The following is a 14,618-nucleotide window of genomic DNA, read 5'->3' on the forward strand; positions in this document are numbered from 1 at the left end:
AGCCCCGCCTCCCAAGCCCTGGGCCCAGGTTCAAATATCTTTATTGATATATCCTATTGGTTTAAATATCTTTATTGATACAAAACTCACCCACCCACCCCATGGCCAGTAGTTCTGAGGAGCCCCACATCCAGAGGCCTAGAAACTGGCTCTTTGGTTTCCATCTGGGGGCCGAGGAGAGAGAGGCTCTATATGGTCTCCTCATGAGGTCCCCGGGAGCCCCTGTCGGGCGGCTCCTTCAGTGCCCTGGGCCTTGATGAACCGGCATAAGTCTCAAGCCCCACCGCCTCGCAGTTTCCAGAGGCCTGGGAGATGGACTTTCTCAGAGGGAAGCCGGGCCGAGGCAGCGCCCTCTGCTGGCGCCCAGATGTTCCGCAGGTGCCGAGAGGCGGCCCCGCGCGCAGTTCCGGGTGCGGCGGGCGGCGGGTCAGAGGCAGAGGCTGAGCTCCTTGCGCACGCGGCAGCGGTGGCACTGCACCACGCAGCACCAGTGGAAGCGGCACAGGCAGTTCTCCTCGAGAAGCACGCTCTCCTGGCGGTGCCCGCGGCCGCAGCACAGCAGGTCGCAGCCGCTGAGGTCCGGGGCGCTGCTGTTGCAGGCGCGGCCGCGGGTGCCCGGCGAACCCGTGCGCCGATTGGGGGCGCAGAAGTCGGGCGAGTCGGCGGCATAGAGCAGGTCAGCGCGGCCCGGCGGCTTGAGCGTGCGGACGGCGGGCAGCAGAGCCTTGCCATCGTTGGTGCCCATGACACGCGAGGCGCCGTGGAAGCGCTCGAGCAACCGCGCGCCCACCTCGCGGAACGGGGGCAGCTTCTGCCAGCAGGTGCGCAGCGCGCACGAGCCGGACAGCCCGTGGCACTTGCATTCGGTCCGCGTGTGGCTCCGCACGGCCTGCGGGGAGCAGAAGAGCAGGCGGATGGGAACAGATCCGGGAGGTGGGGCGCAGAAAGGTCCAGAGGACAGACAGAAAATAAGATAGGGGAGGGTGGTGAATGGAAGACTGCAAAGAGCAGACCAAAAAAACACAAACAAAAAAGCGAGAGCGCGCAAAGTGGGAAGGAGGAACTCACGGGCCAGACACCCCGGAGAGGAGGAGTAGGAAGAATGATGGCCAAGTGGGAGCAGTGGGGAGTGGGGGACAGTATGCAGTGTAGAGATCCCAGGATCCAAAGCCAAGGAATGGGGGAGAACGCGGAATGGACAGCAAGGGTGAGATTCTCCCTGGAGGGAGGGGGTAAAGGTGGCAGCTGTCGCACGGATTCCTCTTGCCAGCCAGCCTTCTCATTCCTGCTCTCAGGGCCCCAGGCAGAGCAGGAGGCCTGGGCTCTGTCTCCACCAACCCTCCCCAACCCTTTCCGACAGGTATGTGGGCCTGTCTGGACATTCCTTTCTGAGTCCCCTCTTCCCCCCCTGCCCAATGCCTCAGGCCAGAACCCTACAAGACATAGGATGTGGGGGTTCCCTGGCACACCCTAGAACTGAGGCATAGGGTGCAGGAGGGCCCCTATGAATGCCCTACTGAGAACTGAAACCCAGGAGTCCTGCCCTTTATTTACCATTTATGTCTGAAGCTGGAATGGAAGATTCACAACCCTGCTAGAGATTTATGGGGTCAGATGCCCCAGAAAGATCATTTCCGGAAGCTCAGAGTCCAGGGGCCAACCTTATCTACAGTCTTAAAGTCTACGGGCCCCCTCCTAGGCCCCTTCTCTTTCCCCTCCCCCACCCCCCCCCCAACATCTGACTCATACTTCTTCTTGTCCCTAAACAGGAGCTCCTGAGGCTCTGCTCATCATAGAGGGAAGGGGAGAGGCTGCCAGGGCTCTGGGCAGGGACTGGTCTGGGGTTGCCAGGCAGCCAGTTGACAAGTGCCTAGACTGTCACAGCTTCCCTGGCCTGTGCCTGACCCCTCCTACCATCAGGATCCACTACTCGTCCTTCACTCCTTTGCAAGAAAATTGTCCCTGGAGCCTCCCTCACTTCTCCCAGCTCCCCAACCTCCAGACCCCATACCTTTACTGGGTTTCTGTCCTTCCTCTCATCCTTGGCCTTGGTCTCCCTCCTCAGCCCCTGCCCTGGCAGCCCCTAGCCACCCAAGCTTAGCCCTACTTGTCCTGTCTCAGAAGTATGTCCTCCCTACCTGAGGTCCCTAAAGGCCCTGGGTCCTCTTCCCTGCGTGTCCCCTCCCTACCCTGCCCACTGGGCCATCAGCCCCTAGCCCTCCCAGGCCCCCCAAGTGACTCCCTCGTCTAGGTCAGCCACCTTGCCTCCCACTGGCCCAACCACACCCCCAGCCAATCTTCCCAAGTGGCCTCCCACACATTAACAAACTCCTACACTGTGCAGGCCACTCACACCCTCAGTGCCCCACAGTCTTCCACAAACTCCTCCTCATATACCACAGTCTCCACATCCTTTCAAACTCACCCAAACTCCCACATTTCCACACTCACACACGCGCGCACCCTTATACGTGCCTGTCCCCACTCACCAGCCGGCCCGCCTCGTTGTTGTGAAGTTGCACCAACATACGGATGTCTCCGCGTCCCCGTTTGTGCTGCGCGTCCATGAAGAGCCTCGACTTCTCGTCCCCGAATTCCACGTCGTCGCCGCAGCCCCCCCACTCCCAGGCGGCGCTGCCGTCGGGGGACCCCGCGGGGCCGGGGGGCCCTGGGGTGCCTGGCAGGCCAGGGGGCCGGGGTGGGGCCCGGCCGCGGGGCGCCTGGCAGCCGCACTGCAGCAACTCGCCCATGGAACAGGCCTGCGTGACCGCGTGGCTGGCGCCCGCCGCCGTTATAGCGAACACGAAGGCCGTCTCCCGGATGTCTGCGGAGGCGGGGAGGGGCGGTCAGACAGCAAGACCCGGGCTGGGTTCTGGGGCGCTGCGCTGGGCGCGAGGCAGCGTGGTGTGGGGCTGGGAGACAGGATCGGGGCCGTGTCCTCTGACCCGTGGAGGAAGTGGGGCTCCGTGGGCCTCCCCCACCCCCACCCTCTCCTCTGACTCCCCCAACGGCGAGACAGCAGCCCCCTCCTGGGTCCTCCCCACACTGACCCTGTTGCAGGATGCGCCCGAAGGCCTTGCTATGGCTGGAGCAGTTCCAGCGGCGGAAGCGGAACTGGAACTGGCATTCCCGAACCCCCAGCCGGGCGCCCCGCGCTAGCTCGGCCACCACTTCTGGCTCGGCCTGGCACAACTCAGCCTGCCGCCCTGCGAGCCGCCGGGCCTTCCTGCAGATGCTGGTAGGGTCCATGACCAAAGGGCTGCCCACGGCCCTGGGAAGTAAAGAACAGCAGACCATGGTTGTAACTCGAAGAGCTTGGGGGAGGGGCGGGAGACCAGCCGCGCCCAGCCCACAGCCGGGAGCTGTGACATGCCTCCTGTCCCACCAGCACCCCCAACTGAGATAGATTGTCCCACCTGGTTCTCTTACTATTCCGTGTGTGTGTGTATGTGTGTGTGTGTGTGCGCACTCTGAGCTAGATTCTAGGCTGAAATTGCTATAGAGCAAAGAGTCAGTATTATCCTTCTGTGTACATATTCATTAATAAATCCTTACAGGATTTTGACTCAAGGTGAAGGCTTCTGGTACCCGGTAGACCAAGGTTAAAATTCACCAGGTCTAACCCAAAAGGGAGAGGAAGAGGACGTTAATGGAAGGAAGATCAAGCAAGCCATCACGGGGCTTCTTCCCTGGTGGTCCAGTGGTTAAGAATCAGCCTTGCAATGCAGAGGACACTGGTTCGATCTCTGGTCCTGGAAGATCCCACATGCCTCTGAGCACCTAAGCCAGTGTGCAACAATTACTGAGCCCATGTGCTGCAACTACTGAAGCTCTCGCAACAAGAGAAGCCACTGTGATGAGAAGCCGGGCACGCTGCAACTAGAGAAAGCCCTCCCACAGTAATGAAGACCCAACACAGCCAAAAATAAAAATAATAAATACATGCAATTAGGAAAAAAAAAAAGTAAGCTGTCAAAGAAAAGAAGGTACATATCATAAAGAAATAAAAAGAAAAGTAGACAGTGTCAGAAAAGGATCTGGTCTTAGTGGACCACAAGCTGGTCTTGTGTTAGCTGATTAGCCCTGATGCTAGAAAGGTGGGGCAATCCCAGCAAGCCAGGGTATGTTAGAGCGGTCAGGGAAGGGAGCCTTTAAGGAAAGTCACACCCCCTGTCTAGCCCAGATTTCTCCTTCTGTCAGATCCCTCCCTCCCCCGATATCTCCCTGTTTCCCTGAGCAGGAGGAAGGCACTGGGGACTGAGTCTCTGAAGCCATGTTGTAAAGTAGATGGCACTGACCCTTCTCCTGCTCCAGGGTCTGTGACCTTTCCAGAGCAAGATGGTAGCAAGCCAAGACCAGTGCATGTGGCGGGGGTGGCAGGGCAGATAACATAACTGATTGGGGAGGGGATACTCCTTGACTTGGTGGGTAAAGACCTTCCACACACTTGCAGAAATCCCTCCATTCTCAGCCTTTGTTTCATTTGAGGCTAGCACTTCCTTTTAGTCGCTGTACATCATACCCCTGAAGGTTCACTTGGCTGGGTATTCACACCTGGAGGGGACTACTTTAATTGGAATGCTCTTATTTGAGCACTTAGCTGAGATCGCTGTCTGGTAAGAATAAGTAGGTAGAGCATTTAGGCTGAGGGTAATTTGAAACCACTCAAAAGCCTTTAGCAGGGGGTGGAATAAGATTTTGGGTGGGGAGAAGCGACACCACGAGAAAGAAAACCTGGAGGAAAATGTTGGTAGATATGTGCCAAAGGTCAAGGTGGCCTACTTTTCAGCTTAGCTTTAGTGCACATCCACCCCACTGTCCCCATTTGCTCCACAAGTATGGGCTGCCCAGGCATGTTCTGGGCCCACAATGAGATGTAATGGGCTTAAATAGCAGCAGGAGGAATTTAGGTCTTAAGGTAGAACTTCTCTCACTAAGGAGTGAGATGCTTGAAGACGTGATTGCAGGAAGATGTGTAAGCTCAATCCTTGAGCTCAGTCCTCAATCCTATAAAGTCTCCTACCACACTCCACCCCACCCCCATCACCACCCTGTCCAGTCAATGTCATCACCCTTACCCCAGTAGTCCAGGAACCAAAGTTCTCTCCTCAGTGGAGAGACTCATAATCCAAAACTGCCTGCCTCCATACTTAGGACTTACCATCACTGCATTACCACTGTACCTGGGAAGGTCCAGCCCCAACCCTTTCACATCCCTAGAGAAGTAATAGATGGGGCAGGGGCAAGTGGGCCAAGGGTAGGAAAACCCCTGGCCATACTAGTTGATCAGTCTCTATCTATCTATCTTTATTTCTATCTATCTATTCACCCCCCTTCTACTTACTTATCCCATTTCATTACAAAAATAAGTGGAGGCAACTTCCAGTATGGTTGTACAAGGTTGATGAATAAGACTATGGAGCACCTTGAGAGTTAGGACTGTTACTTTTGTTTCCCATGGCAGATTTTTAGCTGCTTAATTTGTATTTCCCCTCCAATATTTATTATGAAAATTTGCATATTGTGAATGATTACTATGCTTCTCCAATGAATACCATCTAATACATGTGTTTTGAGTGAATGAAGGAGCCATCTAAGGAAAAGGTCCTCACTTGAACCCTGTCCGCATGTGGCTTCATGACTCCTAATTAGCTTCCAGAAACATTTTCTCACCAGTTGGATTCAGAGGCGGGGAAACAGACCTCCACACAGCCATCCACTCCTCTTCTGCCACCTGCATGTTGAGAACTCTACCTGGGAGCCTGGGACCCTGCAAACCCATCTTCCCCACTCCACCCCCAAGCTGCCAAGTTCCGCAGTCTCCCCTCCCCAATCCTGCCCTCTGCTAACTCCCTATTTTCCCAAGGCTGACTGGCCTTATCTTCCCAAGGTTACTCTGTCCCATCCCGCTTCTTTCCCCCCTCCTGCTCTGGGGAAGTAGGAGAGGGTGGGCTATGCAGGCGAGAAAGGGAAAGAACCTCTTGACCTTGTCTTTTTCCCAGAAGCTTGAGATAGGAGAGCAATCAGGAGGAGCACGACAGGCAGGGCCCCCAGGAGGTGGGGCTGGCCCTGCACAGGGTTGAGGGGCTGCTCTGGAGTCAGTTTCTGGTCCGGGTCTGGCTCCTCAGGCTGGCTGGCTGCCTGGGAACTAGACTTGTTTACAAGCCGGTCAGGAGGAGGGATGGGCAATAGTAGCAGCTAGAATCCCATGGGACCAGCTTGCTCCCTGCCCTCCTGTCCTCACTCCCATCTTCAAGTCACAGGAAAGGAAACTCCAGAAGGGGACTGGCAGGGAAGCGTTGGGCAAAACACCAGGCCTCACATCTGTACTCTGGTCTCTGTCCACTCTGGGTGAGCTGAGCTATGCTGAGCAAGTCATTTCCCTCTCTGGGCGTCAGGAAGATAAGGAGTTGGCAAGACAGACTCAAATAGCCTCTCTAAACTTTAACACCATCTTTAACCGAATCACAAAATAACTTCCCCACCTCCCCTCTTCCTTTGCCCTCCTTCTTTCCCTTCTGCTTGCTTAGAGACTGAACTCTGCTTTGGGGGCCTCTGAGTTAGCATTGGCCTGAGATCAGCCTAGGAAAGTGGTACCTGTCTGGAAGCATCTGCGTGTTGGGTGGGGGCTGGTGGTTGGAGCAGAGTGGTGGTAGGAAATATATAATATGTAGGATCTGAGATCCTAAACAAATAGCCGCTCCTGGGCATAGAAAAAACAAAGCTAGCCCTAAAAGAAATCAGTACGAAGACAAGAAGGAACAAGCCTGGGTTTGGCCATTCTAGCTGGCTTGGCCTCCTGTGCCAAGATCTCCTTCCCAGGGACCTTGGTTGGTAGAATAAGTAGCCAAGTGAGGTGGCACCAGGGGGCAGCCACTTCCTATTGGCAGCATCTGTGAATCTAAGCCTTGGAGGCCTGGGTTTCTGGCCTAACTTACCTTTACATGCCTGGATTCAGAGGGTGGAAGATTTTCTAGTCCACTTCCACCCACTTCACCCTTATTATACAGGCAAGCAAGAGAGGGGACTGACCCTGGCCACTCAATGGGGGAATCCCCATCACAAGAAATTTAGGCAAATATTTTAAAAACCAGAGGGACTGGAGGAAACAGCCCTCGCGCCCCAAGGGCTTCTGAAACCTCAGGGGCTCATGCATACTGTCCTCCACATGGTCCTTAGTCTGATCAGGGTTGGCTGACTCTGCATCCATCCCAGATCACACCGCTAAGTTTCTGAACTTAGAGACACCCCAACTCCTCACACCTAAGTCATCCAAATCTCACACAGCATCTCTCCAAACACGCCTCAGATCCCACCTGCTCTAAGGAACCTCTGGTGGGCCCCAGCCCTCACTGACCTCCCCCACCTGCCTCACTCCTGGTGTCACTCATGGCGGGGGGTGTTGTTTGTCATCCTGGCCAGTGGCATAATTGTTTTGTCACATCTTCTTGTCTTATCTTCCCAATTAGATATAAACTCATTCCAGACAAAGATCTCAGGGAGAAGTATAATGTCATTAGCAGAATACGACTCAGGGCCTTGGAAATCCATCGGACTTGGGTTTGGATCTGGGCTCTGCCATTTGCTGGTTCCACGATGTTAACAAGCCCCTAGCCGGGGATGTTGGCACTTAGCCTTTGTTGAATGGATGAGGAAACTTGACCTTCTGAACCTCAGTGTCCTCAGCTGTAAAGTGGAAATAAATAATAATACCTGCCTACTTCTTGGGTTACACAATGAAAAGAGCCTGTCCAGAGAGTGGGCTTCCACAAGTGTCTTCCCATGGGTGACTTCCCATTCACACCCTTAATCATCTCCTGGGCCTACACAGTGCATGGCAATCAGGCAGCAGGTATGAATTCCTGAGAACATGCTTTGCTCCAACTCTTCTTAGCCTGGATCCCAGTATCTCCTCCTCCCCTGCCAGTCTAACCCATGGACCAGGAGCACCCTCCAAGATCTCCCCACCCACTGCCTCCCTTCTCCAGCCAGCACTCCTGGGTGGATTCTTGAGGCCAAGAGGATCACAGACCTTTCTGAAGCCTGCTCCTCTAAAGGGTCTCACAGCCAAATCCCCACTAGTTCCCCGCACTCATTCTGGGTACTCCTTAGTCTGACCCTCAGCTCCCAAGAGCCAGCAGAGGGAGCCCTGAGCCCTGGGGCTGTGGGTGGGGGCTGCACAGGGATGGGGGAGGTGGGTGGTGGAGAAGGGGTAGAAAAATGTTGCCTGACGGCTGGGCTGCCGAGGAGGCTGGGCCCGGGCCTGTGCCCGGCCCGCCTGTCCTGTCCTGCTCTGTCTAACTCAGTAATTACTGTTCCCCCTCCCCCAGTCCCTACCCCCATCCCAACCACCACATCAAAGTCAGTAATGCCCCAGCTCCATTAACCCCTACCTCCCCACTGCCCACCAGCCACCCCATTCCCTGGCTCCCCAACCCCCCACCCCCGGCCCAACTGGGTTCTTTCTGCCCAGTCCCAGGTGCTGCCCTTCCCACCTCCTCACACTTCTCCCCTTGCAGGGGCTTTCTCTGCCCTGAATGACTTCCCCACACAAGATGGCTTGCTGCTGGTCAGCGGCCTGGACACAATGACCATCCACTGGATATCCTGCAGAGAGTCTGCCCTGTGCCATCTGCTCTCCCAAACCGAGGTGGCGAAGCCCCGTGAGAAGGGGAGGATGGGGGGAGCAGAAGGGGCTTGTGCAAGCCCCTTTCCTGACCCCTACCCCTCTGCACTCCTGGTACTCATCGGGAGGTGGACTCCTGGTCCCCAACCCTCAGCTACGTGCATTCTGGGTGGCCTTGGGCAAGTCACCTCCTGTCCCTGAACTTTGCTAGACTTCTCTCTCTCTGAGAGTGAGAAGATTGGGCCAGATGATCTGTAGGGTCCTTTCTAGATCTAATTTCTGGATTAAGCAGAGGGCTCCAAGCTGGAGGAAACAGCCAAAGAGACCGGGCAGAGAGTGGGTGAAGTACTTGCCCAGCGACCTTTGTCTCCCTCTGCGCCACCTCGGGCAGTCCAGGGGAAGCACTCAGGGCCTCGCCCCACCCTGCCCCTGGCAGGAAGGAGGGTGCAGGCTAGAGGGCGCTCTCCCCACTCCCCGGGGACAGGCTTCTGTGTTCCTGAGCACCTCCTGCTCTGGCTGGCTGGGTGCCCTACCGCCAGCCTAACTGCAGCCCGGCTGCCCACACCCCACAACCCCCCCACTCCCGCCTCATCCCCTCCACTGCTGCATTTCTTCATCAAAGTACACATTCTGGAATCCCCCTGGCTGGGCCCTGATGATCAAGCCTCCCGCTGACTCCCCCCCCCCCCCCCCCCCCGCCCAGCTCCTGCTCCCACCCAACTCCTGGCTTCCGATGAGAATGGGGCAGGAGGGGACTGCACCCCCCGGGAAATGTCACGGTGCCAGGACTCTGGTGGGCTCAGGGCATGCTCTGGCCTGGACCAAGCCAGCCTCCTTTTGCCCCTGCCCTTTTCTGCTCACAGCCCCATTGTCTCCCTCCAGGGGAAGCTGCCAAGGCGAGGGTGGGGGGGCTGGGAGGGGAGGCCTGGATGGCCACCCTACCCCCACCATCTACCCCATCCTAAGCTTGTGGGAGCCAGCAACAGGACTGCCCATGAAGGGTCAGGGGCCCCAGAGAAAGAGAGAATGGGAAGGGGTGGTGGAAGTCACAGCTGGAAAGCCTGGGTGTCAGGAAGAGGCCTGGGTCCTTTCCCTGCCTCCCTGAGGGGCCAGAGCTGACCAGCACCTCGTTCCTGTTTCCATAGGGAAGATGAGATGGGGGAAGGGAGTGAGACTGAGTGGTGCTTTTCCTAGTGGAACAATGGGAGGGTTAGTTTCTTTCATAGAAAATATCAAATGGAAAGAGGAAAAGAGAAGAAGGGAGATTGATTTGGCTATTCTGTGAGACTGAGCTATTTTCTACATTTACTGATTGAAGGTAGAAATAAAGATGGGCCAGATATTGAGAAGAACTTCCTGGGGGAGGATGAGAAGGGGGCAGAGAGCAGGATGGGAGGGCTGGGAGCTGATGACCAGGACAGAATCTGTCAGGGCCAGAGCATAAACTGGATAGCCTGGAGGCAGTAAGCTGGACAAGATGACCTCAAGAGAGCCTGGCCAATGTCCTGGAATCTGGGATTCTGTGATTCACAAAGATATGGTTACAGATGAGAGAGAGACAGACAGAGGTCAGAGGCAGAGTTTAGAAAGCATTGGAGAAGGCGGGGCAGGGGGCGGGAAAGAAGGGGGAGGAGGGAAGAAATTGAAAGGAGAAACTCTGGGTGACCTAGAGCCAGGTCCGTGAGCCTAAGGCCTGGGCCATACCCATCCAGGGCCCTCCTTTCCTAACCAGGACAGTCCGGTCACTCAGAGTTCCTGGAGAACTAAGTCTTCCCAGCCTGGCTGCTGCTAGAATGGCAGCAAGGACTGCAATGGGCTGCTGTGAGGGCAGCCGTTTTCCTGTTCACCGCTGGAGCTCCCGCCTGGTCAGTGTTCTCTGAGAAGCAGGAAGAAAGGATCCAGCCAACCAGTCCTAGACATCAGGGAGCAGCCCATACATTTCTTGCCTGAAGAAGCTCTTGCTTCAGGTGAAGCCTCCGGGGTGGGGACAGCCTCTCCAAAGTATCTGAGTGAGCCAGTCGCCAGACACCTTATCACTCCAACTCCTCACTCTTCACCCGGCTTGCCCTGCAGCTGTGGCCATGAAGGCCTCTGTGTTCTTCCACACCTGCCCTCCTCCCCTCCTCCCCCACTCCCTCCTTTCGAGCTTCAGGGTCAGTCTCCAAGGGACGAGGTCTCTCCTCCTCCGGCATGGCTCCCACCCAGCAGCCCCTCCCAAACGAAGGGGCCACCATGAACACAAACCCCAGCAGATCTCCATACAGCTGCGCCCAGCACCTTTAGTCTCCAGGCCCTAAAGACAAAGGCTCCGCCTCCCAGAAGCGGGAAAGGGGACCCAAGAGGAGAGGGCAGTCAGTGAAATGCCTAACTGGCATAGTGTCCAATGCATGGAGTGCAGTGAGCATAGAGAAGGCAAGGGAGGGAAGACAGAGGGGCAGCGTCATGGAGGAAGTGGTATTTTTAAGTGGAAGGATGATAAAATTGGGACAAATAGTAGGGGGTGGAGTGGGGTGGGGAAGGAAGACAACAGCCCTCAGGGAGAGACCTCTGTTTCCATACTTTGAGAAAGGGCAAAGTTAGGACAGGTGTGTATGGGGAATAAGAGATAGAGATCCCTTTGCAAAATTTTGCTAGAGACCCTAGGTTTTAATGTAAATTGATCCCCCTTTCACCCATGGGGATTCTGGCCAGAACCTGGGGTGTGGAGGAGAGGACTTACATTTAGAAGCACCTCCCAACGTCAGATTATGCTGTAGGTCATCCCACCCAGCCCTCCTATCAAGCCTTCCAGGTAGGAGGACCGACTCCCTATCTTACAGTTGAGACATCGGGGAGCAGGGAGAAGTGACTTGCCCAAGGTCATAGGCTTGACAATGGGGGGAGATTAGATCGCAGGTCTCTTTATTTCAAAGCTGCTACTGCATTATTCTAAGTCAGGATCCAAGGACGCATGTTCCCTAGCCGGGACCTAGGTCGCCCTGGCTTGGCCCCTTCACTGACACCCTGAGGGACTACTCTCCTACATCATGGAAGTGGGATCGTGGCCAGCAGCTCCCTGTGTGGGCATCCAGCTATCTTCCTAGAAAAGAGGGAACTGCCTGCCCCACCCCTTCTTCCAAATCCGGGGTGGGAGAGGAGTGGAGGGTAGAGAATCCAGCCAATGACATGGCGGTATGCAAATAGACAAGGTTTTGACTTGTTAGGATTGGCTAATGCACCAGCGGTAGCGTCCAAGTCCCTCCTCTCTAAACACAACTATTCCGGGCGGGTCCTTGCTGCTCCCAAGACTGAGAAGGGGAAAAAAAGTCTACGGGATCCGGATCGCTGAGCGGTCCCGGCCGGGCACCCACCTCCCCAGCCTCTATCCATCCCGCAAGACTCCAAGTTCCCGCAACATCAGCTGCTTAAGTATCTGCTCTAGCTAGGGCAGTCTGGGAACTCGACCCCATCCCTTGGCTGGCCAGGCCTTGCTCCCTTCCACCAGGACCCTCCACGATTCCCAGCAGCACATTTTTTTCATCCATGACCTCTACATCTGGAAGGGCCAGGAGTCTGGGTCCTTTTCCTGCCTTTCCTCCTGTTTGCTCGGGGAGGAGAAAGAGAAAGCGAAGATTCTGACTCAGTTTCCCCTTTTACGCTCCCTTTCCTGCCCCTCCCACCCATTCTGAAGGAGCCCAGAGAGAAGCTGGTGGGTTTGTGGGCAAAGTAGGGCGGGAAGAGGCAACAGCTTGGCTCTCCCTGCCAGTGGCTTCCCACCTTGTTCTTCTCTTTCCCCCAAATTCAGCCTGTCTCCCCTAAATCCAAAGCCGTCTTAACACACACTCTTTTATTCGGATCTCAGACTACAGATCTTGCCCCCGTCTCCCCATATCTCTTTCCTACCCATCCGCTGATTCCTCGGTGACCTGGATTGAGCGCGTAACCTGCGGTGGGGGTGGGACACAGGGGGAGGAAATACAGTAGAATGTAGGGAGGGGGCAGGGGGTGTGTGGGCACGTCTAAGTGGCAGTTCAGAAATGCCCCTAGAGGAGGTCGGCAGGAGCGGCACGCACCTCCCCCTCGCGTCTCCTGCCGAGGGGCTGGGCTCCGCGCACAGGTAGAGCCGGGAGGCGGCGGGAGCGCGATCCGGAGCCCCACCTTCGGCCCCAAGGTCCCCGAGTCCGAGCTCCAGGGGCCCCGAGGGGGCAGCCAGACGCAGCACTCACCACCACAGTCCGCCGACGTGCGCCGGACACAGGAGCAGCAGCAGGAGCAGCCCCAGGCGGGAGGGCGCGGGCGGCTGCATCGTGACAGCTTTAGGGCCGGCGGGTGCGGGCAGGGCGCGAGGCTGAGGGGCCAGCCGCTGCGCGCCGGGGCCCGGGCTTCAGGGCGAGCGCGGCGGCGGCCGGGAGGCGATGGCTCCGGCGGCGGCGGCGGCGGTGGCGGCGGCGGGGGGGCCCATCCCGGGCGAGGAGGGCGCGGCGGAGGCGGAGAGCGGACAGGGCAGCCAGAGCCTGTGTCTCCTGCCGAGCTCGCTCGGGAGAAGAAATCAGAGCCGGGGGCGGGGGTGGGAGGGGAGCGGGGCCGGGGCGGGGGCGGGGGGCAGGGGGGCCGTGGGGGTGGCAGTTGCGACAGTCAGGCGGCGGGACTCTCGGGAGGGAGCCGAGCGCCCCGGGGCGGCGGGCGCGGAGCTCGGCGGAGGGCGGGGCCCGAGCACGCTCGTGGCTGGGGGACTCGCCTGCCTCGCCCCCTCACCTCGCCTCTCTCACGGCCTGGGAGCCCCCCGCCGCAGCTTGGAGTCGGGGGCAAGGAGGGGCGGGGAAGCAGGGTGGAGAAGGGTAAGCGGGGGGAAGGAAGAGGAGCGAAGGAATGGGGGACGGGCTGGAAGGGAGACGTTTGACAGGTTTGTTGACTGTAAAGAGAGAAAACTTCCCAGGAATGAGGGAGTTTGGGTTGGGGGGCGGTGCGGAGTGGGATGCTGGAGCGGGGGCCGGGAGACGCAGTCGGCCCCCGGCGCTGGGTGCTCCGGGGAGGGGTGTCGAACTCGATGGCCCGATGGGCAGACTCCGGAGGGGGTCACCTCTGACCGGACCCCGCCTCCGCGCCGCAAGCCCCGTTTTTCAGCCTTTTCTTGAGCATGGAGGAAGCGATGGGCCTCCACTCTGCTCCCCAGCCCCCGCCTCATCAGGCCGGCGCTGAGGGGAGGAGGTGCGGGAGGGCAGATTAGGCAGCTAGAGAGAGGAACCTCTTTATGGCCTGCGATCAAGTGCTCGCACGTGCAAGCGAGCGACCGAGTGGAGGTTGCAGAGCGAAGGGTCAGGACTCGCTGCAGCCGGGCCTTGTGGGTCCGAGGGTCCCTGCCTCATCACTGCTCCCACAGCTTGGCCGGGGCCGGAGCGGGTGGGAGGGCAGCTGCAGGTGAGATGGCGTTTTATCTGATTCTCTAATGCCACAAAAATGTCTTTGATGCCCCTGGCCCCCTCCCCACGAGGGGAGATCAAAGGCCCCCGTGGGGAGGAAGGACAGCTCCATTCATCACGCCAAGCGGGCTGGCAGGGAGCTGTAGTCCCTGCTCCTGGCTCCAGCCCCGTGTGCCCCGGGGGTGCAGAGAGACAGGTGGTGCTGGACATTCCATGGCAAGGGCCAGTCTCCCTTCCACCTCTATCCAGAGCGGCCATCAAGCTGTGCGGGTGCTCCTGGCTGGAGAGAACGATGGAGGACCTCAAGTCCATGTGGCAGAAACTTCAGGCGTCTAGAGGAAAGCTCTTGGTCTTCTGGACTGTGTGTGGTGGTGGGGGTGGGAGTGGGGAGCACCTGAACTTGGGGAGTAGGGCCACTGCCAAGAGTGATAAGAGAGAGAAACACCCTGGTGAGCAGAGAGAAGCCACAATTCGGAGTGTAGGGACAAGTGGATCAAGATGGGCTGGGGGTGTAAGAAGAGACCACAGATGTGGGTCCCAGGGGAGGAGGCAGATCTGGGAAACGAAGGATGAGCAAATGGAGAAGAGAAAAG

The 14,618-nt window shown here is 57.6% G+C and overlaps 1 protein-coding gene across 1 annotated transcript; it reads right to left on the reverse strand.

The window, feature by feature from the left end:
- Window positions 1-26: 26 nt before the first annotated feature.
- On the reverse strand, window positions 27-13,125 carry WNT6 (Wnt family member 6). Its single transcript, XM_043445821.1, has 4 exons — window positions 12,832-13,125; window positions 3,051-3,271; window positions 2,490-2,824; window positions 27-889 (listed from the first exon to the last, which is right to left on the reverse strand). The coding sequence occupies exons 1-4, from the start codon at window positions 12,909-12,911 to the stop codon at window positions 428-430; spliced, it is 1,098 nt and encodes a 365-aa protein (XP_043301756.1). The 5' UTR covers window positions 12,912-13,125; the 3' UTR covers window positions 27-427.
- Between the last annotated feature and the right edge of the window lie 1,493 nt (window positions 13,126-14,618).

The sequence above is a fragment of the Cervus canadensis genome, chromosome 24 (assembly GCF_019320065.1).
Source record: "Cervus canadensis isolate Bull #8, Minnesota chromosome 24, ASM1932006v1, whole genome shotgun sequence".
Taxonomy (NCBI): domain Eukaryota; kingdom Metazoa; phylum Chordata; class Mammalia; order Artiodactyla; family Cervidae; genus Cervus; species Cervus canadensis.